Genomic DNA, 20,982 nt, shown 5'->3' with positions numbered 1-20,982 from the left:
AAGGGGAAACCTGAACCAGTGCCCAACCAGCCCCCCAATACTGAGCAAAGGGGGAAACCAGAACCAGTACCCAACCAGCCCCCCAATACTGAGCAAAGGGGAAACCTGAACCAGGGCCCACCCAGACCCCCAATACTGAGCAAAGGGGAAACCTGAACCAGTGCCCAACCAGCCCCCCAATACTGAGCAAAGGTGGAAACCTGAACCAGTGCCCACCCAGACCCCCAATACTGAGCAAAGGGGAAACCTGAACCAGTGCCCAACCAGCCCCCCAATACTGAGCAAAGAGGGAAACCAGAACCAGTACCCAACCAGCCCCCCCAATACTGAGCAAAGGTGGAAACCTGAACCAGTGCCCAACCAGCCCCCCAATACTGAGCAAAGGGGAAACCTGAACCAGTGCCCAACCAGCCCCCCAATACTGAGCAAAGGGGGAAACCAGAAGCAGTGCCCAACCAGCCCCCCAATACTGAGCAAAGGGGGAAACCAGAAGCAGTGCCAACCCAGCCCCCCAATACTGAGCAAAGGGGACACAAGAACCAGTGCCCAACCAGCCCCCCAATACTGTGCAAAGGTGGAAACCAGAACCAGTGCCCAACCAGCCCCCAATACTGAGCAAAGGGGGAAACCTGAACCAGTGCCCAACCAGCCCCCCAATACGGAGCAAAGAGGGAAACCAGAACCAGTGCCCACCCAGCCCCCCAATACTGATCAAAGGGGGAAACGAGAACCAGTGCCCACCCAGCCCCCCTATACTGAGCAAAGGGGGAACCTGAACCAGTGCCCAACCAGCCCCCCAATACTGAGCAAAGGGGGAACCTGAACCAGTGCCCAACCAGCCCCCCAATACTGAGCAAAGGGGAAACCAGAACCACTGTCCAACCAGCCCCCCAATACTGAGCAAAGGGGGAACCTGAACCAGTGCCCAACCAGCCCCCCAATACTGAGCAAAGGGGAAATCAGAACCACTGTCCAACCAGCCCCCCAATACTGAGCAAAGGGGGAATCTGAACCAGTGCCCAACCAGCCCCCCAATACTGAGCAAAGGGGGAACCAGAATCAGTGCCCAACCAGCCCCCCAATACTGAGCAAAGGGGGGGAGAACCAGTGCCCACCCAGCCCCCCAATACTGAGCAAAGGGGGAACCAGAATCAGTGCCCCACCAGCCCCCCAATACTGAGCAAAGGGGGAAACCAGAACCAGTGCCCAACCAGCCCCCCAATACTGAGCAAAGAGGAAACCAGAACCAGTGCCCAACCAGCCCTCCAACACTGAGCAAAGAGGGAAAAGAGAACCAGTGCCCAACCAGCCCTCTAATACAGAGCAAAAGGGGAAACCAGAACCAGTGTCCAACCAGCCCCCCAATACTGAGCAAAGGTGGAAACCAGAACCAGTGCCCAACCAGCCCCCCAATACTGAGCAAAGGGGGAAACCAGAACCAGTGCCCAACATGCCTCCCAATATTGGGCAAAAGGGGAAACCAGAACCAGTGCCCAACCAGCCCCCCAATACTGAGCAAAGGGGGAAACCAGAACCAGTGCCCAACATGCCTCCCAATATTGGGCAAAAGGGGAAACCAGAACCAGTGCCCAACCAGCCCCCCAATACTGAGCAAAGGGGGAAACCTGAACCAGTGCCCAACTTGTCTCCCAATACTGGGCAAAAGGGAAAACCAGAACCAGTGCCCACCCAGCCCCCCAATACCTGACAAAGGGGGAAACCAGAACCAGAGCCCTCCCATCCTCCTAGTACTGAGCAAATGGAGCAACCACAACCACTGTCTAACCAGACCCCCAATACTGAGAAAAGGGGGAAACCAGAACCAGTGACCAACAAGCCCCCCAATACTGAGGAAAGGGGATACCAGAACCAGTGCCCAACCAGCCCCCAATACTGAGCAAAGGGGGAAACCAGAACCAGTGCCCAACCAGCCCCCCAATACTGAGCAAAGAGGGAAACAGAATCAGTGCCCAACCAGCCCCCCCAATACCTGACAAAGGGGGAAACCAGAACCAGAGCCCTCCCAGCCTCCTAGTACTGAGCAAATGGGGCAACCAGAACCACTGTCCAACCAGACCTCCAATACTGAGCAAAGGGGGAAACCAGAATCAGTACCCAACCAGCCCCCCAATACTGAGCAAAAGGGGGAAACCAGAACCAGTGCTGTTATGAACAGGTGATTCAGAACCACAATGGACCTAGTGGTTAAGAGCACAAGTGACCTGATAGTTACTAACATAGGACGAACTCTGAGACGTGGGAACTCTGCTGACCGCAATCCCTAATCCTATCATACCACACTAGAGGTAGCCGTGGATTGCGCCTAACGCTCCCTATGCAACTCGGCACAGCCTGAGAAACTAGCTAGCCCTGAAGATAGAAAAATAAGCCTACCTTGCCTCAGAGAAATTCCCCAAAGGAAAAGGCAGCCCCCCACAAATAATGACTGTGAGTAAAGATGAAAATACAAACACAGAGATGAAATAGGTTTTAGCAAAGTGAGGCCCGACTTACTAAATAGACCGAGGATAGGAAAGATAGCTTTGCAGTCAGCACAAAAACCTACAAACAACCACGCAGAGGGGCAAAAAGACCCTCCGCACCGACTAACGGTACGGAGGTGCTCCCTCTGCGTCTCAGAGCTTCCAGCAAGCAAGAAAAACCAATATAGCAAGCTGGACAGAAAATATAGCAACCAAAAGTAACACAAGCAAAACTTAGCTTATGCAGGGCAGACAGGCCACAAGAACGATCCAGGAGAAAGCAAGACCAATACTGGAACATTGACTGGAGGCCAGGAACAAAGAACTAGGTGGAGTTAAATAGAGCAGCACCTAACGACTTAACCTCGTCACCTGAGGAAGGAAACTCAGAAGCCGCAGCCCCACTCACATCCACCAGAGGAAGCTCACAGACAGAACCAGCCGAAGTACCACTCACGACCACAGGAGGGAGCTTGACCACAGAATTCACAACAGTACCCCCCCCCCCCCTTGAGGAGGGGTCACCGAACCCTCACCAGAGCCCCCAGGCCGACCAGGATGAGCCAAATGAAAGGCACGAACCAGATCGGCAGCATGAACATCAGAGGCAAAGACCCAGGTATTATCTTCCTGACCATAACCCTTCCACTTAACCAGGTACTGGAGTTTCCGTCTCGAAATACGAGAATCCAAAATCTTCTCCACTATATACTCCAACTCCCCTTCAATCAAAACCGGGGCAGCAGGATCAACGGATGGAACCACAGGTGCCACGTATCTCCGCAACAATGACCTATGGAATACGTTATGGATGGAAAAAGAAGCTGGAAGGGTCAAACGAAAAGACACAGGATTAAGAACCTCAGAAATCCTATACGGACCAATGAAACGAGGCTTAAACTTAGGAGAGGAAACTTTCATAGGAATATAACGAGATGACAACCAAACCAAATCCCCAACACGAAGTCGGGGACCCACACAGCGCCTGCGGTTAGCGAAACGTTGAGCCTTCTCCTGAGACAATGTCAAATTGTCCACCACATGAGTCCAAATCTGCTGCAACCTATCCACCACAGTATCCACACCAGGACAGTCAGAAGACTCAACCTACCCTGAAGAGAAACGAGGATGGAAACCAGAATTGCAGAAAAACGGCGAAACCAAAGTAGCCTAGCTGGCCCGATTATTAAGGGCGAACTCAGCCAAAGGCAAAAAGGACACCCAATCATCCTGATCGGCAGAAACAAAACATCTCAGATATGTTTCCAAGGTCTGATTGGTTCGTTCAGTCTGGCCATTTGTCTGAGGATGGAAAGCCGAGGAAAAAGACAAATCAATGCCCATCCTAGCACAAAAGGCTCGCCAAAACCTCGAAACAAACTGGGAACCTCTGTCAGAAACGATGTTCTCCGGAATGCCATGTAAACGAACCACATGCTGGAAGAACAATGGCACCAAATCAGAGGAGGAAGGCAATTTAGACAAGGGTACCAAATGGACCATCTTAGAGAAGCGATCACAAACAACCCAAATGACCGACATTTTTTGAGAGACGGGGAGATCCGAAATAAAATCCATAGAGATATGTGTCCAGGGCCTCTTCGGGACTGGCAAGGGCAAAAGCAACCCACTGGCACGAGAACAGCAGGGCTTAGCCCAAGCACAAATCCCACAGGACTGCACAAACGAACGCACATCCCGCGACAGAGACGGCCACCAAAAGGATCTAGCCACCAAATCTCTGGTACCAAAGATTCCAGGATGACCAGCCAGCACCGAACAATGAACCTCAGAGATAACTCTACTCGTCCATTTATCAGGGACTAACAGTTTCTCCGCTGGGCAACGGTCAGGTCTATTAGCCTGAAATTTTTGCAGCAACCGCCGCAAATCAGGGGAGATGGCAGACAAAATTACCCCCTCTTTGAGAATACCCGCCGGCTCAGACAAACCCGGAGAGTCGGGCACAAAACTCCTAGACAGAGCATCCGCCTTCACATTTTTAGAGCCCGGAAGGTACGAAACCACAAAGTCAAAACGGGAGAAAAACAGCGACCAACGAGCCTGTCTAGGATTCAACCGTTTGGCAGACTCGAGATAAGTCAAGTTCTTGTGATCAGTCAAGACCACCACACGATGCTTAGCTCCTTCAAGCCAATGACGTCACTCCTCGAATGCCCACTTCATGGCCAGCAACTCTCGATTGCCAACATCATAATTACGCTCAGCAGGCGAAAACTTCCTGGAAAAGAAGGCGCATGGTTTCATCACTGAGCCATCAGAACTTCTTTGCGACAAAACAGCCCCTGCTCCAATCTCAGAAGCATCAACCTCAACCTGGAACGGGAGCGAAACATCTGGTTGGCACAACACAGGGGCAGAAGAAAAACGACGCTTCAACTCTTGAAAAGCTTCCACAGCAGCAGAAGACCAATTGACCACATCAGCACCCTTCTTGGTTAACTCAGTCAACGGTTTAGCAATACTAGAAAAATTATTGATGAAGCGACGATAAAAATTAGCAAAGCCCAGGAACTTTTGCAGACTCTTCAGAGATGTCGGCTGAGTCCAATCATAAATGGCCTGAACTTTAACAGGGTCCATCTCGATAGTAGAAGGGGAAAAAATGAACCCCAAAAATGAAACCTTCTGAACACCAAAGAGACACTTTGACCCCTTCACAAACAAAGAATTCGCACGCAGAACCTGGAACACCATTCTGACTTGCTTCACATGAGACTCCCAATCATCCGAGAAGACCAAAATATCATCCAAGTACACAATCAGGAATTTATCCAGGTACTCTCGGAAGATGTCATGCATAAAGGACTGAAACACTGATGGAGCATTAGAAAGCCCGAATGGCATAACCAGGTACTCAAAATGGCCCTCGGGCGTATTAAATGCAGTTTTCCATTCATCGCCCTGTTTAATACGCACAAGATTATACGCACCACGAAGATCTATCTTGGTGAACCAACTAGCCCCCTTAATCCGAGCAAACAAATCAGACAGCAGCGGCAAGGGGTACTGAAATTTGACCGTAATTTTATTTAGAAGGCGGTAATCTATACAAGGTCTCAACGAACCATCCTTCTTGGCCACAAAAAAGAACCCCGCTCCCAATGGTGACGACGACGGGCGAATATGACCCTTCTGCAAAGACTCCTTCACGTAACTCCGCATAGCGGCGTGTTCAGGCACAGACAAATTAAACAGTCGACCTTTAGGAAACTTACTACCAGGAATCAAATCGATAGCACAATCACAATACCTATGCGGAGGTAGGGCATCGGACTTGGGCTCATCAAATACATCCTGATAATCAGACAAGAATTCTGGGACCTCAGAAGGGGTGGATGATGAAATAGACAGAAAAGGAACATTACCATGTACCCCTGTATAAACAAGAAAAATGGAGGGCACCATCCAACCTAATATCGGAAGACAGAGGTTCAACCCAAAGCATGACCTGTAGTACACATTATAAAGGCCGAGAAAAAGATGTCATGCTATACATAAAGGGGAACCACCAAACAATAATGAAGATAAATAAAGATAAACTTGAATATTTTATTGTATCGACCAACACACAAAACAAACCACTACAATTAAAAACACTTAAAACAGAGAATAGGTCATCAAGGATTCCTATAAGGAACCCCCCCTGGACATGTATAACAATATGCACTTACAGATGACAAAGTCAGTGGCAGACACAGCTGCTCTACATGCACATATATACAGATGGTAAAATGATTCAAAGCGTATGCATGAAAAATGGGAATAATAGCAGAAATTATACGTATATTTACTCCTGGTCCAGCTCGCAGCACACAATAGTGGGTATAAGTCAAACAGTGTCAGGTATTATGATGTACATAAATATTCAATATTAAAATAGATGTAATATGTGAACCAAATGTTCTATTCTAAACAGGTACATATTCGGGTACAAATTCAAGACTGGCCGGTATGAAATGGCCTGACAATAAGTTACCAATATATAGATGTAAGAATATACCAATAATAATGGTGACAACACATGTATCCCTTGCGAGCAGATAAGAACAAATAGGCAAAGGTAAAGAGCAAGTGCACAGTGTCTATAGTAAGGAGAAGCACTATACATACAAATATCCCCACATGTAAATCTAGAGGTCAGAGATTATCTGAACCTCCTGAGGTGTACATAACCCCACCAAGCACAGACACACACTGCCAATACTGTCCCAATACCTAATAAGACCGGAGCTACCTGTATAGAGCCCACAAAAAGGGGGGCGCTATACTATCATCCCAGTGCAGAAAATACCGGTAGAGCATGACCAAATACCAAATGAAAACAGAGGTCCAGGGGGCTGAAGCCCCACGCGTATCGCCACTAGGAGTGGCTTCGTCAGGAGCAGGTGTGTACTCTGTTTTAAGTGTTTTTAATTGTAGTGGTTTGTTTTGTGTGTTGGTCGATACAATAAAATATTCAAGTTTATCTTTATTTATCTTCATTATTGTTTGGTGGTTCCCCTTTATGTATAGCATGACATCTTTTTCTCGGCCATTACCATGTACCCCCTGACAACCCCAGCTGGACACAGACATTGATTTCCAATCCAATACTGGGTTATGGACTTGTAGCCATGGCAACCCCAACATGACCACATCATGCAGATTATGCAACACCAGAAAGCGAATATCCTCCTGATGCGCAGGAGCCACGCACATGGTCAGCTGGGTCCAGTACTGAGGCTTATTCTTGGCCAAAGGCGTAGCATCAATTCCTCTCAATGGAATAGGACACTGCAAGGGCTCCAAGAAAAACCCACAGCGCCTAGCATACTCCAAGTCCATCAAATCCAGGGCAGCGCCTGAATCCACAAATGCCATGACAGAATACGATGACAAACAGCAGATCAAGGTAACGGACAAAAGAAATTTCGACTGTACCGTACCAATGGTGGCAGACCTAGCGAAACGCTTAGTGCGCTTAGGACAATCGGAGATAGCATGAGTGGAATCACCACAGTAAAAACACAGCCCATTCCGACGTCTGTGTTCTTGCCGTTCAGCTCTGGTCAAAGTCCTATCACATTGCATAGGCTCAGGTCCATGCTCAGATAATACTGCCAAGTGGTGCACAGCTTTACGCTCACGCAAGCGTCGATCGATCTGAATGGCCAAAGACATAGACTCATTCAGACCAGCAGGCATAGGAAATCCCACCATGACTTCCTTAAGGGCTTCAGAGAGACCTTTTCTGAAAATTGCTGCCAGCGCACATTCATTCCATTGAGTGAGCACAGACCACTTCCTAAACTTCTGACAATATATCTCTACCTCATCCTGACCCTGAGACAGAGCCAGCAAATTTTTCTCTGCCTGATCCACTGAATTAGGTTCATGATAAAGCAATCCGAGCGCCAGAAAAAACGCATCAATATTACATAATGCAGGATCTCCTGGCGCAAGGGAAAATGCCCAGTCTTGAGGGTCGCCACGCAAAAAAGAAATAATGATCTTAACTTGTTGAACTGGGTCACCAGAGGAGCGGGGTTTCAAAGCCAGAAACAGTTTACAATTATTCTTAAAACTCAGAAACTTAGCTCTATCTCCAGAAAACAAATCAGGAATAGGAATTCTTGGCTCTAACATAGAATTCTGAACCACAAAGTCTTGAATATTTTGTACTCTTGCAGTGAGATGATCCACACAAGAAGACAGACCTTTAATGTCCATCACTACACCTGTGTCCTGAACCACCCAAATGTCTAGGGGAAAAGAAAAACAAAACACAGTGCAGAGAAAAAAAAATGGTCTCAGAACTTCTCTTTTCCCTCTATTGAGAAGCATTAGTACTTTGGGCCTCCAGTACTGTTATGAACAGGTGATTCAGAACCACAATGGACCTAGTGGTTAAGAGCACACAAAGTGACCTGATAGTTACTAACATAGGACGAGCTCTGGGACGTGGGAACTCTGCTGACTGCAATCCCTAATCCTATCATACCACACTAGAGGTAGCCGTGGATTGCGCCTAACGCTCCCTATGCAACTCGGCACAGCCTGAGAAACTAGCTAGCCCTGAAGATAGAAAAATAAGCCTACCTTGCCTCAGAGAAATTCCCCAAAGGAAAAGGCAGCCCCCCACATATAATGACTGTGAGTTAAGATGAAAATACAAACACAGAGATTAAATAGATTTAGCAAAGTGAGGCCCGACTTACTGAACAGACCGAGGATAGGAAAGATAGCTTTGCGGTCAGCACAAAAACCTACAAACAACCACGCAGAGGGGCAAAAAGACCCTCCGCACCGACTAACGGTACGGAGGTGCTCCCTCTGCGTCTCAGAGCTTCCAGCAAGCAAGAAAAACCAATATAGCAAGCTGGACAGAAAATATAGCAACCAAAAGTAACACAAGCAAAACTTAGCTTATGCAGGCAGACAGGCCACAAGAACGATCCAGGAGAAAGCAAGACCAATACTGGAACATTGACTGGAGGCCAGGAACAAAGAACTAGGTGGAGTTAAATAGAGCAGCACCTAACGACTTAACCTCGTCACCTGAGGAAGGAAACTCAGAAGCCGCAGCCCCACTCACATCCACCAGAGGAAGCTCACAGACAGAACCAGCCGAAGTACCACTCACGACCACAGGAGGGAGCTTGACCACAGAATTCACAACACAGTGCCCACCCAGCCCCCAATACTGAGCAAAGGGGGATACCAGAACCAGTGCCCAACCAGCCCCCAATACTGAGCAATAGGGGGAAACCAGAACCAGTGCCCAACCAGCCCCCAATACTGAGCAAAGGGGGATACCAGAACCAGTGCCCAACCTGCCCCCCAATACTGAGCAAAAGGGGGAAACCAGAACCAGTGCCCAACCAGCCCCCCAATACTGAGTATAGGGGGATACCAGAACCAGTGCCCAACCAGCCCCCCAATACTGAGCAAAAGGAGGAAACGAGATCCAGTTCCCACCCAACTCATTCAAGTTCTTATTAAGGGGGCGTGGCTTACAGGATCCTCTGGGGCGTGTCTTTAGGTTACACCACATGATTAGATCATAAATATTAACACTAAATACATAGGCAAAAAAAGAAAAGTAACCGGCTCCCGGGGCCCTGAAGCACGAAATTCACGGAGGATCCAGCTTGAAAGTTATGCAAAAGCTTATTGCAATTAGAAACACTGCGTGGTTCGGCTGAGACGCAGCGACACGCGCTGTGTCATATCTCTGGACCCGCATGGCGGATTAACCCATTATCTACCAATGTCCTTTTTTTGGGATGCCTAATCTTTAGCTACTAGCAACTAAGATTTTTTAATTTTTATAATTAGGCCCAATTTTTTTGTGTTGTGTCTGTAAAATGAATGTTTTCAAAATAGGAAATCATGTCATTGTCATTTTTAATTGAATATTGGGACGCCCTTTTCTGAAAAATCCGTACTTGTAAAAATTTTGCAAATTATGTTTCTGATTCATTAGGACCCAAATCATTAAAAATCTGTCATAAAAAAATAAAAATGAAAATTGCTAAATTGGCAAGTAATGGGTTAATAGAGCAAAACCCAACAGACGACTCAGGACCGAAATAAGAGCGAACCCTGAACACGTCTCACGTGGTGACAGATCCGCCTTACGGTCGTGTTCACACGTCGCCATTAAATTACCACAAAGCGCAGCATCAATGTGCGAACACAACGGAAAACGAACCCGTCATCACAACTACTCGTCAGGCGCTGCGTATGTGCAGACCCCTCGTTATTCCTGCGCTGCGTATGTGCAGACCCCTCCTTATTCCTGCGCTGCGTATGTGCAGACCCCTCCTTATTCCTGCGCTGCGTATGTGCAGACCCCTCCTTATTCCTGCGCTGCGTATGTGCAGACCCCTCGTTATTCCTGCACTGCGTATGTGCAGACCCCTCATTATTCCTGCGCTGCGTATGTGTAGACCCCTCGTTATTCCTGCGCTGCGTATGTGCAGACCCCTCGTTATTCCTGCGCTGCGTATGTGCAGACCCCTCGTTATTCCTGCGCTGCGTATGTGCAGACCCCTCATTATTCCTGCGCTGCGTATGTGCAGACCCCTCCTTATTCCTGCGCTGCGTATGTGCAGACCCCTCCTTATTCCTGCGCTGCGTATGTGCAGACCCCTCCTTTTTCCTGCGCTGCGTATGTGCAGACCCCTCGTTATTCCTGCGCTGCGTATGTGCAGACCCCTCCTTATTCCTGCGCTGCGTATGTGTAGACCCCTCGTTATTCCTGCGCTGCGTATGTGCAGACCCCTCGTTATTCCTGCGCTGCGTATGTGCAGACCCCTCGTTATTCCTGTGCTGCGTATGTGCAGACCCCTCGTTATTCCTGCGCTGCGTATGTGCAGACCCCTCCTTATTCCTGCGCTGCGTATGTGCAGACCCCTCCTTATTTCTGCGCTGCGTATGTGCAGACCGCTCGTTATTCCTGCGCTGCGTATGTGCAGACCCCTCGTTATTCCTGCGCTGCGTATGTGCAGACCCCTCGTTATTCCTGCACTGCGTATGTGCAGACCCCTCGTTATTCCTGCGCTGCGTATGTGCAGACCCCTCATTATTCCTGCGCTGCGTATGTGCAGACCCCTCATTATTCCTGCGCTGCGTATGTGCAGACCCCTCGTTATTCCTGCGCTGCGTATGTGTAGACCCCTCGTTATTCCTGCGCTGCGTATGTGCAGACCCCTCGTTATTCCTGCGCTGCGTATGTGCAGATCCCTCGTTATACCTGCGCTGCGTATGTGCAGACCCCTCGTTATTCCTGCGCTGCGTATGTGCAGACCCCTCCTTATTCCTGCGCTGCGTATGTGCAGACCCCTCCTTATTCCTGCGCTGCGTATGTGCAGACCCCTCGTTATTCCTGCGCTGCGTATGTGCAGACCCGTTATTCCTGCGCTGCGTATGTGCAGACCCCTCGTTATTCCTGCGCTGCGTATGTGCAGACCCCTCCTTATTCCTGCGCTGCGTATGTGCAGACCCCTCCTTATTCCTGCGCTGCGTATGTGCAGACCTCTCCTTATTCCTGCGCTGCGTATGTGCAGACCCCTCGTTATTCCTGCGCTGCGTATGTGCAGACCCCTCGTTATTCCTGCGCTGCGTATGTGCAGACCCCTCATTATTCCTGCGCTGCGTATGTGCAGACCCCTCATTATTCCTGCGCTGCGTATGTGCAGACCCCTCGTTATTCCTGCGCTGCGTATGTGCAGACCCCTCATTATTCCTGCGCTGCGTATGTGCAGACCCCTCGTTATTCCTGCGCTGCGTATGTGCAGACCCCTCATTATTCCTGCGCTGCGTATGTGCAGACCCCTCATTATTCCTGCGCTGCGTATGTGCAGACCCCTCGTTATTCCTGCGCTGCGTATGTGTAGACCCCTCGTTATTCCTGCGCTGCGTATGTGCAGACCCCTCCTTATTCCTGCGCTGCGTATGTGCAGACCCCTCGTTATTCCTGCGCTGCGTATGTGCAGACCCCTCATTATTCCTGCGCTGCGTATGTGCAGACTCCTCCTTATTCCTGCGCTGCGTATGTGCAGACCCCTCCTTATTCCTGCGCTGCGTATGTGCAGACCCCTCGTTATTCCTGCGCTGCGTATGTGCAGACCCCTCGTTATTCCTGCGCTGCGTATGTGCAGACCCCTCGTTATTCCTGCGCTGCGTATGTGCAGACCCCTCCTTATTCCTGCGCTGCGTATGTGCAGACCCCTCCTTATTCCTGCGCTGCGTATGTGCAGACCTCTCCTTATTCCTGCGCTGCGTATGTGCAGACCCCTCGTTATTCCTGCACTGCGTATGTGCAGACCCCTCGTTATTCCTGCGCTGCGTATGTGTAGACCCCTCGTTATTCCTGCGCTGCGTATGTGCAGACCCCTCGTTATTCCTGCGCTGCGTATGTGCAGACCCCTCGTTATTCCTGCGCTGCGTATGTGCAGACCCCTCGTTATTCCTGCGCTGCGTATGTGCAGACCCCTCGTTATTCCTGCGCTGCGTATGTGCAGACCCCTCGTTATTCCTGCGCTGCGTATGTGCAGACCCCTCGTTATTCCTGCGCTGCGTATGTGCAGACCCCTCCTTATTCCTGTGCTGCGTATGTGCAGACCCCTCGTTATTCCTGCGCTGCGTATGTGCAGACCCCTCATTATTCCTGCGCTGCGTATGTGCAGACCCCTCGTTATTCCTGCGCTGCGTATGTGCAGACCCCTCGTTATTCCTGCGCTGCGTATGTGCAGACCCCTCGTTATTCCTGCGCTGCGTATGTGCAGACCCCTCGTTATTCCTGCGCTGCGTATGTGCAGACCCCTCGTTATTCCTGCGCTGCGTATGTGCAGACCCCTCGTTATTCCTGCGCTGCGTATGTGCAGACCCCTCGTTATTCCTGCGCTGCGTATGTGCAGACCCCTCGTTATTCCTGCGCTGCGTATGTGCAGACCCCCCATTATTCCTGCCCCGGGCATCAATGGTGAGATGGGGAATAGTGACACCAAATACTGGAGGTGACAGTGTCCGACCGGAGGGGACCTCACCTGGGTGAGATTACAGATGTAGCAGAGCTGAGGTGGGAACATGACATTGGTATTGTCGACTATCATGCTTAATTACCTTCCCCAAGGGATCACCGACCCCTTTTCCTGCCCAACCACCGAATAACGACATGAGTCTCAAGTTGGATATAATTGGCCACAGCGGCCTTTATTATAACAAACAAAACATATAACCATAAATGAGCTGGGAAGCGGTCCTTGAAGCTAAAAATCTGGTGTCACCCAAAGTATAAACAAGTGGACAAGAGACCAACGATAGATTACCCTCAGCCGTTACCCCACAGGCTCGAGAGCACCAAAATACCCCGAAGGGTTACCATTGTCCACTTCCAACTTAGGAATCTGGCCCACCGTTACCAAGATTCCCCCAGATCACCAGACCCGCAACCAAAACTTAAACCAACTGGAGAATCCGTATCCCGACGGACCCCCCGGCCAATTTAGCACCAACTCCAAGGACCCCTCCCCCCGCCTACAGCCACTATGACCCGAACAGAAAAACAAAAACACCCTTGAATCATAACAAAAAAGGGGAGGGCGGGCGGGACTGCTCTCGATTCCACAGAGCGGGAAGTGAAGCGCTCCTACCCCTGTTCCCACCATACCCCTCGCCGGCAGTACCCCTCCTCCAGGAACGAACCCCACGCCCCCTTTTCTCCCTGCTCCAAACCCCCTGTCATGGCGGCTTTCTCGTACGCCGCCCGGGGGAGGGGGCGGGCGGCTCGCTCCAGCCTGTCTTTCTTCTCTGCGACATCTACATTTTGATGACTTTCCGGCGTTTCTCCTGTAATTGTCTCTGCGCCCCCCATCCTGCAGCCCCCTATAAGACAGGTGATCGGTGGGAGAACATGGCCGCCTGCGAGGACCTGGAGGTTGTGTCCTCACTCTGCTCTCTATCTACTGATTTATCGATCCGTCTGTCTGTAAATTCGCTCTATCTGATTAGATCCTGAGTTCTTGGCTGCATTTCAATTTCAGCTCCGGATGCTATCAGATCCCGGTGTGTCTGGGCTTTGTGGTGCGCCCAGGTCACGTCTGATGAGACGACATTGTGGCGGTCCGTCAGTCAGCGCTCCGCTGTCAGCTGTCTCTTATCCAGTGTCAGTCTGACGTCTCGTCATGTCCGTCCCCCCCAGCACCGTCCTCCCTGTATTAGGCTACGTTCACACTAGCGTTCTGCTAGTGTGCGTCGCCTTAGCGTCGGGCGACGCAGCGGCGACGCACGCGTCATGCGCCCCTATGTTTAACATGGGGGACGCATGCGTTTTTGTGTGTTGCGTCTTTTTTGCCGCTAGCGTCGGACCAAGAAAACGCAGCAAGTTGCATTTTTCTTGCGTCCGATTTTCGGCAAAAAAACGACGCACGCGTCGCAAAACGCAGCGTTTTTGCGTGCGTTTTGCCGCGTTTTTGTGTGCGTCGTGTGTTGCGTCGCCGACGCAGCGGCGCGCAATGCTAGTCTGAACGTAGCCTTACTGGAGGTGAAGGGTCCTATACGAACAGAAGCCTCTCTGAGGGTCCCGCTCGCACCGCAGATTTGTGGACATTTTTTACACTTAAAGGTACTGTCACACTAGACGATATCGCTAGCGATCCGTGACGTTGCAGTGTCCTCGCTAGCGATATCGCCCAGTGTGACAGGCAGCAGCGATCAGGCCCCTGCTGGGAGATCGCTGGTCGGGGAAGAAAGTCCAGAACTTTATTTCGTCGCTGGACTCCCCGTAGACATCGCTGAATCGGCGTGTGTGACACCGATTCAGCGATGTCTTTGCGGGTAACCAGGGTAAACATCGGGTAACTAAGCGCAGGGCCGCGCTTAGTAACCCGATGTTTACCCTGGTTACCATCCTAAAAGTAAAAAAACAAACACTACATACTTACCTACAGCCGTCTGTCCTTCAGCGCTGTGCTCTGCTCTCCTCCTGCTCTGGCTGTGAGCGTCGGTCAGCCGGAAAGCAGAGCGGTAACGTCACCGCTCTGCTTTCTGGCTGCCCGGCGCTCACAGCCAGACCAGAGAAGCAGAGCGCCGAGGACAGACAGCGGAAGGTAAGTATGTAGCGTTTGTTTTTTTACTTTTTAGGATGGTAACCAGGGTAAACATCGGGTTACTAAGCGCGGCCCTGTGCTTAGTTACCCGATGTTTACCCTGGTTACCGGGGACCTCGGGATCGTTGGTCGCTGGAGAGCGGTCTGTGTGACAGCTCTCCAGCGACCAAACAGCGACGCTGCAGCGATCCGGATCGTTGTCGGTATCGCTGCAGCGTCGCTATGTGTGACGGTACCAGCGGTAAACATCGGGTTACTAAGCGCGGCCCTGCGCTTAGTTACCCGATGTTTACCCTGGTTACCGGCAAAGACATCGCTGAATCGGTGTCACACACGCCGATTCAGCGATGTCTACGGGGAGTGCAGCAGTTTAGTAAAATGCGCCCCCCAAAAATGGAGATTGTGATGTGCAGCGAGCACGCAACTTGCACCATTCACTAATTTCCTGCATGTTGGGACTCCGTCCTTCTGGGGTCTCTGGTGACCTTGATGCGTCCTTGAATTGCTGGCCGGTCACAGGCAGAGATGGATCATTGGTGAAGCCTGTGTGGCCGCACAGGGGCCCGAGAGGTGAGGGGGCCACATCCACTATTGAGCTGATACGGGGCCATGTACTGTTCTTCCACAGGGGCCCGAGAGGTGAGGGGGCCACATCCACCATTGAGCTGATACGGGGCCATGTACTGTTCTTCCACAGGGGCCTGAGAGGTGAGGGGGCCACATCCATTATTGAGCTGATACGGGCCCATGTACTGTTCTTCCACAGGGGCCCGAGAGGTGAGGGGGCCACATCCACTATTGAGCTGATACAGGGCCATGTACTGTTCTTCCACAGGGGCCTGAGAGGTGAGGGGGCCACATCCATTATTGAGCTGATACGGGCCCATATACTGTTCTTGCACAGGGGCCCGAGAGGTGAGGGGGCCACATCCACTATTGAGCTGATACGGGCCCATGTACTGTTCTTCCACAGGGGCCCGAGAGGTGAGGGGGCCACATCCACTATTGAGCTGATACGGGCCCATGTACTGTTCTTCCACAGGGGCCCGAGAGGTGAGGGGGCCACATCCACTATTGAGCTGATACGGGCCCATGTACTGTTCTTCCACAGGGGCCCGAGAGGTGAGGGGGCTACATCCACTATTGAGCTGATACGGGCCCATGTACTGTTCTTCCACAGGGGCCCGAGAGGTGAGGGGGCCACATCCACTATTGAGCTGATACGGGCCCATGTACTGTTCTTCCACAGGGGCCCGAGAGGTGAGGGGGCTACATCCACTATTGAGCTGATACGGGCCCATGTACTGTTCTTCCACAGGGGCCCGAGAGGTGAGGGGGCCACATCCACTATTGAGCTGATACGGGCCCATATACTGTTCTTGCACAGGGGCCCTTTTCTGTCTGCATCCCCCACTGGTCGCAGTCATAGGGATGCACAGCACTGCTGCCATGTGTCCGCGCTCAGTACCGGACCTGCGGGCGCTGTGATACGGGGCGGCACATTGTGTACGACGCCGCAGATCCCGGGACCCTCTTCCCTTCTCACACTACAATGTGGCAGCGGATTGACTCATCCTGGTGGGATCGGGGTCAGCAGCAGATGACGGTATTTTCCTAGGACGCTGCGTCTATTATCATAATTACACAGTGACGTCATCACCACATTATATCCCGCTCCGCTCCTGACCCACATTACTGCCGCCATCCGGGGCTTCACTGGGACACTAAGCGCAGAAATGCGAGCTCAGAAAGGGAATACTACCATTGCTCTCTGTTATCAGCCATTTCAGCACACAAGGCTGGCTGCACTGATCTTTCAGTGAAAGTTTCATGGTCATGAATAAAATACAAAAATCTGGAGTAAAGACCGAGACCAACGGCGGATCTCTGAACCCTGTACATCCATACATGTGAATGGAGAAGGGAGATCATTTGTTTCTTTGTGGAAAACCATCCCCCCTACTTCCATCTTTGCCATATTGCCATGCTGGGTGTGGAGTGGCTCCCTATACATGGCCAGTATCCCCATTATACCCCCTCCACCTCTGCACTGGTTTTGTGCTGACAGTTGTATCAGTTGTCATCATCCCTCTCTCTACTGGTGACACATTGATGATGGATATCAGTTGCTTCGCTGTGGACGGCCATCAACCTCCCACTGGTGACACATTGATGGTGGATATCAGTTGCTCCTCTGTGGACGGTCATCATCCTTCCCACTGGTGACACATTGATGGTGGATATCGGTTGCTCCTCTGTGGACGGCCATCATCCTCCCACTGGTGACACATTGATGGTGGATATCAGTTGCTCCTCTGTGGACGGTCATCATCCTTCCCACTGATGACACATTGATGGTGGATATCAGTTGCTCCTTTGTGGACGGTCATCATCCATCCCACTGGTGACACATTGATGATGGATATCGTTTGCTCCTCTGTTGGCGGACATCATCCCTCCCACTGGTGACACATTGATGGTGGATATCGTTTGCTCCTCTGTTGGCGGTCATCATCCCTCCCACTGGTGACACATTGATGGTGGATATCGGTTGCTCCTCTGAACGGCCATCATCCTTCCCACTGGTGACACATTGATGGTGGATATCGGTTGCTCCTCTGTTGGCGGTCATCATCCCTCCCACTGGTGACACATTGATGGTGGATATCGGTTGCTCCTCTGGATGGCCATCATCCTTCCCACTGGTGACACATTGATGGTGGATATCGGTTGCTCCTCTGTTGGCAGTCATCATCCCTCCCACTGGTGACACATTGATGGTGGATATCGTTTGCTCCTCTGTTGGCGGTCATCATCCCTCCCACTGGTGACACATTGATGGTGGATATCGGTTGCTCCTCTGAACGGCCATCATCCTTCCCACTGGTGACACATTGATGGTGGATATCGGTTGCTCCTCTGTTGGCGGTCATCATCCCTCCCACTGGTGACACATTGATGGTGGATATCGGTTGCTCCTCTGGACGGCCATCACCCTCCCACTGGTGACACATTGATGGTGGATATCGATGGCTCCTCTGGACGGCCATCATCCTCCCACTGGTGACACATTGATGTTTGATATCGGTTGCTCCTCTGTGGACGGCCATCATCCTCCCACTGGTGACACATTGATGAGGGATATCGGTTGCTCCTCTGTGGACAGCCATCATCCTCCCACTGGTGATACATTGATGGTGAATATCGATGGCTCCTCTGTGGACGGCCAACATCCCTCCCACTGGTGACATATTGATGGTGGATATCGGTTGCTCCTCTGTGGACGGCCATCATCCCTCCCACTGGTGACACATTGATGGTGGATATCAGTTGCTCCTCTGTGGACGGCCATCATCCTCACACTGATGACACATTGATGTTGGATATCGGTTGCTCCTCTGTGGACGGCCATCATCCCTCCCACTGGTGACACATTGATGTTGGATATCGGTTGCTCCTCTGGACAACCATCATCCTCCCACTGGTGACACATTGATGGTGAATATCGATGGCTCCTCTGTGGATGGCCATCATCCCTCCCACTGGTGACACATTGATGGTGGATATTGGTTGCTCCTCTGTGGACAGCCATCATCCTCCCACTGATGACACATTGATGTTGGATATCGATGGCTCCTCTGGACAGCCATCATCCTCCCACTGGTGACACATTGATGGTGAATATCGATGGCTCCTCTGTGCATGGCCATCATCCCTCCCACTGGTGACACATTGATTGTGGATATTGGTTGCTCCTCTGTGGACAGCCATCATCCTCCCACTAATGACACATTGATGGTGGATATCGATGGCTCCTCTGTGGATGGCCATCATCCCTCCCACTGGTGACACATTGATGGTGGATATTGGTTGCTCCTCTGTGGACAGCCATCATCCTCCCACTAATGACACATTGATGGTGGATATCGATGGCTCCTCTGTGGATGGCCATCATCCCTCCCACTGGTGACACATTGATGGTGGATATTGGTTGCTCCTCTGTGGACAGCCATCATCCTCCCACTGATGACACATTGATGTTGGATATCGATGGCTCCTCTGTGGACGGTCATCATCCTCCCACTAATGACACATTGATGGTGGATATCGGTTGCTCCTCTGTGGACGGTCATCATCCCTCCCACTGGTGACACATTGATGGTGGATATCGGTTGCTCCTCTGGACGGCCATCATCCTCCCACTGATGACACATTGATGTTGGATATCGGTTGCTCCTCTGTGGACGGCCATCATCCTCCCACTGATGACACATTGATGGTGGATATCGGTTGCTCCTCTGGACGGCCATCATCCTCCCACTGATGACACATTGATGTTGGATATCGGTTGCTCCTCTGGACGGCCATCATCCTCCCACTGATGACACATTGATGTTGGATATCGGTTGCTCCTCTGGACGGCCATCATCCTCTGTTGTGAATTTTGTGGCAGAGCTCCCTCCTGTGGTCACAAGTGGTACTTCGGCTGATTCTGTCTATGAGCTTCCGTTGGTGGATGTGAGTGGTACTGCGGCTTCTGAGTTTCCTCCCTCAGGTGATGTGGTGAAGTCGTTAGGTGCTGCTCTATTTAACTCCACCTAGTGCTTTGCTCCTGGCCTCCAGTCAATGTTCTAGTATTGGTCTTGCTTCCTCCTGGATCGTTCCTGTGGCCTGTCTGCTCTGCATAAGCTAAGTTTTGCTTGTGTTATTTTTGTTTGCTATTTTTTCTGTCCAGCTTGCATTATTGGTTTTTCTTGCTTGCTGGAAGCTCTGGGACGCAGAGGGAGCACCTCCGTACCGTTAGTCGGTGCGGAGGGTCTTTTTGCCCCCTCTGCGTGGTTGTTTGTAGGGTTTTGTGTTGACCGCAAAGCAATCTTTCCTATCCTCAGTCTGTTCAGTAAGTCGGGCCTCACTTTGCTAAATCTATTTCATCTCTGCGTTTGTATTTTCATCTCAACTCACAGTCATTATATGTGGGGGGCTGCCTTTTCCTTTGGGGTATCTCTCTGAGGCAAGATAGGCTTATTTTTCTATCTTCAGGGCTAGCTAGTTTCTCAGGCTGTGCTCGAGGCGCATAGGTCTGGTCAGGAGCGCTCCACGGCTACCTCTAGTGTGGTTGGATAGGATTAGGGATTGCGGTCAGCAGAGTTCCCACGTCTCAGAGCTCGTCCTATGTTATTAGTAACTATCAGGTCACCTTGTGTGCTCTTAACCATTAGTTCCATTGTGGTTCTGAATCACCAGTTCATAACAGTACTGGAGGCCCAAAGTACTAATGCTTCTCAATAGAGGGAAAAAAAGAAGTTCTGAGACCATTTTTTTTTCTTTGCACTGTGTTTTGCCTTTTTTTTCCCCTAGACATTTGGGTGGTTCAGGACACAGGTGTAGTGATGGACATTAAAGGTCTGTCTTCATGTGTGGATCATCTCACTGCAAGAGTACAAAATATTCAAGACTTTGTGGTTCAGAATTCTATGTTAGAACCAAGAATTCCTATTCCTGATTTGTTTTCTGGAGATAGAGCTAAATTTCTGAGTTTCAAAAATAATTGTAAACTGTTTCTGGCTTTGAAACCTCGCTCCTCTGGTGACCCAGTTCAACAAGTTAGGATCATTATTTCTTTATTACGTGGCGACCCTCAAGACTGGGCATTTTCCCTTGCGCCAGGAGATCCTGCATTATGTAATATTGATGCGTTTTTCCTGGCGCTCGGATTGCTGTACGATGAACCTAATTCGGTGGATCAGGCAGAGAAAAATTTGCTGGCTCTGTGTCAGGGTCAGGATGAGATAGAGATTTATTGTCAGAAGTTTAGAAAGTGGTCCGTGCTCACTCAATGGAATGAAGGTGCGCTGGCAGCTATTTTCAGAAAAGGTCTCTCT

General features: G+C 50.7%; 1 protein-coding gene across 1 annotated transcript; it reads right to left on the bottom strand.

The window, feature by feature from the left end:
* Positions 1-10,148: 10,148 nt before the first annotated feature.
* On the bottom strand, positions 10,149-13,866 carry LOC138666879 (filaggrin-like). The gene is made up of 2 exons (XM_069755058.1): positions 13,698-13,866; positions 10,149-13,039 (listed from the first exon to the last, which is right to left on the bottom strand). Exons 1-2 carry the CDS (start codon positions 13,864-13,866, stop codon positions 10,149-10,151), a joined length of 3,060 nt encoding a protein of 1,019 aa, XP_069611159.1.
* Positions 13,867-20,982: the final 7,116 nt, after the last annotated feature.

Source organism: Ranitomeya imitator, chromosome 2 (genome assembly GCF_032444005.1).
Source record: "Ranitomeya imitator isolate aRanImi1 chromosome 2, aRanImi1.pri, whole genome shotgun sequence".
NCBI lineage: Eukaryota > Metazoa > Chordata > Amphibia > Anura > Dendrobatidae > Ranitomeya > Ranitomeya imitator.
The sequence above is the reverse complement of the archived record's forward strand: the minus strand, read 5'-3'. Positions and strand labels throughout refer to the sequence as shown.

Bases quoted from the DNA above. Each gene is read 5' to 3' on its own strand.
- LOC138666879 (XM_069755058.1), bottom strand. From the start codon at position 13,866: ATGGGGGGCGCAGAGACAATTACAGGAGAAACGCCGGAAAGTCATCAA. The intron at 13,040-13,697 runs GTTCGTTCCTGG...AATCTCACCCAG, and splicing joins GGGAGAAAAGGGGGCGTGGG to GTGAGGTCCCCTCCGGTCGG.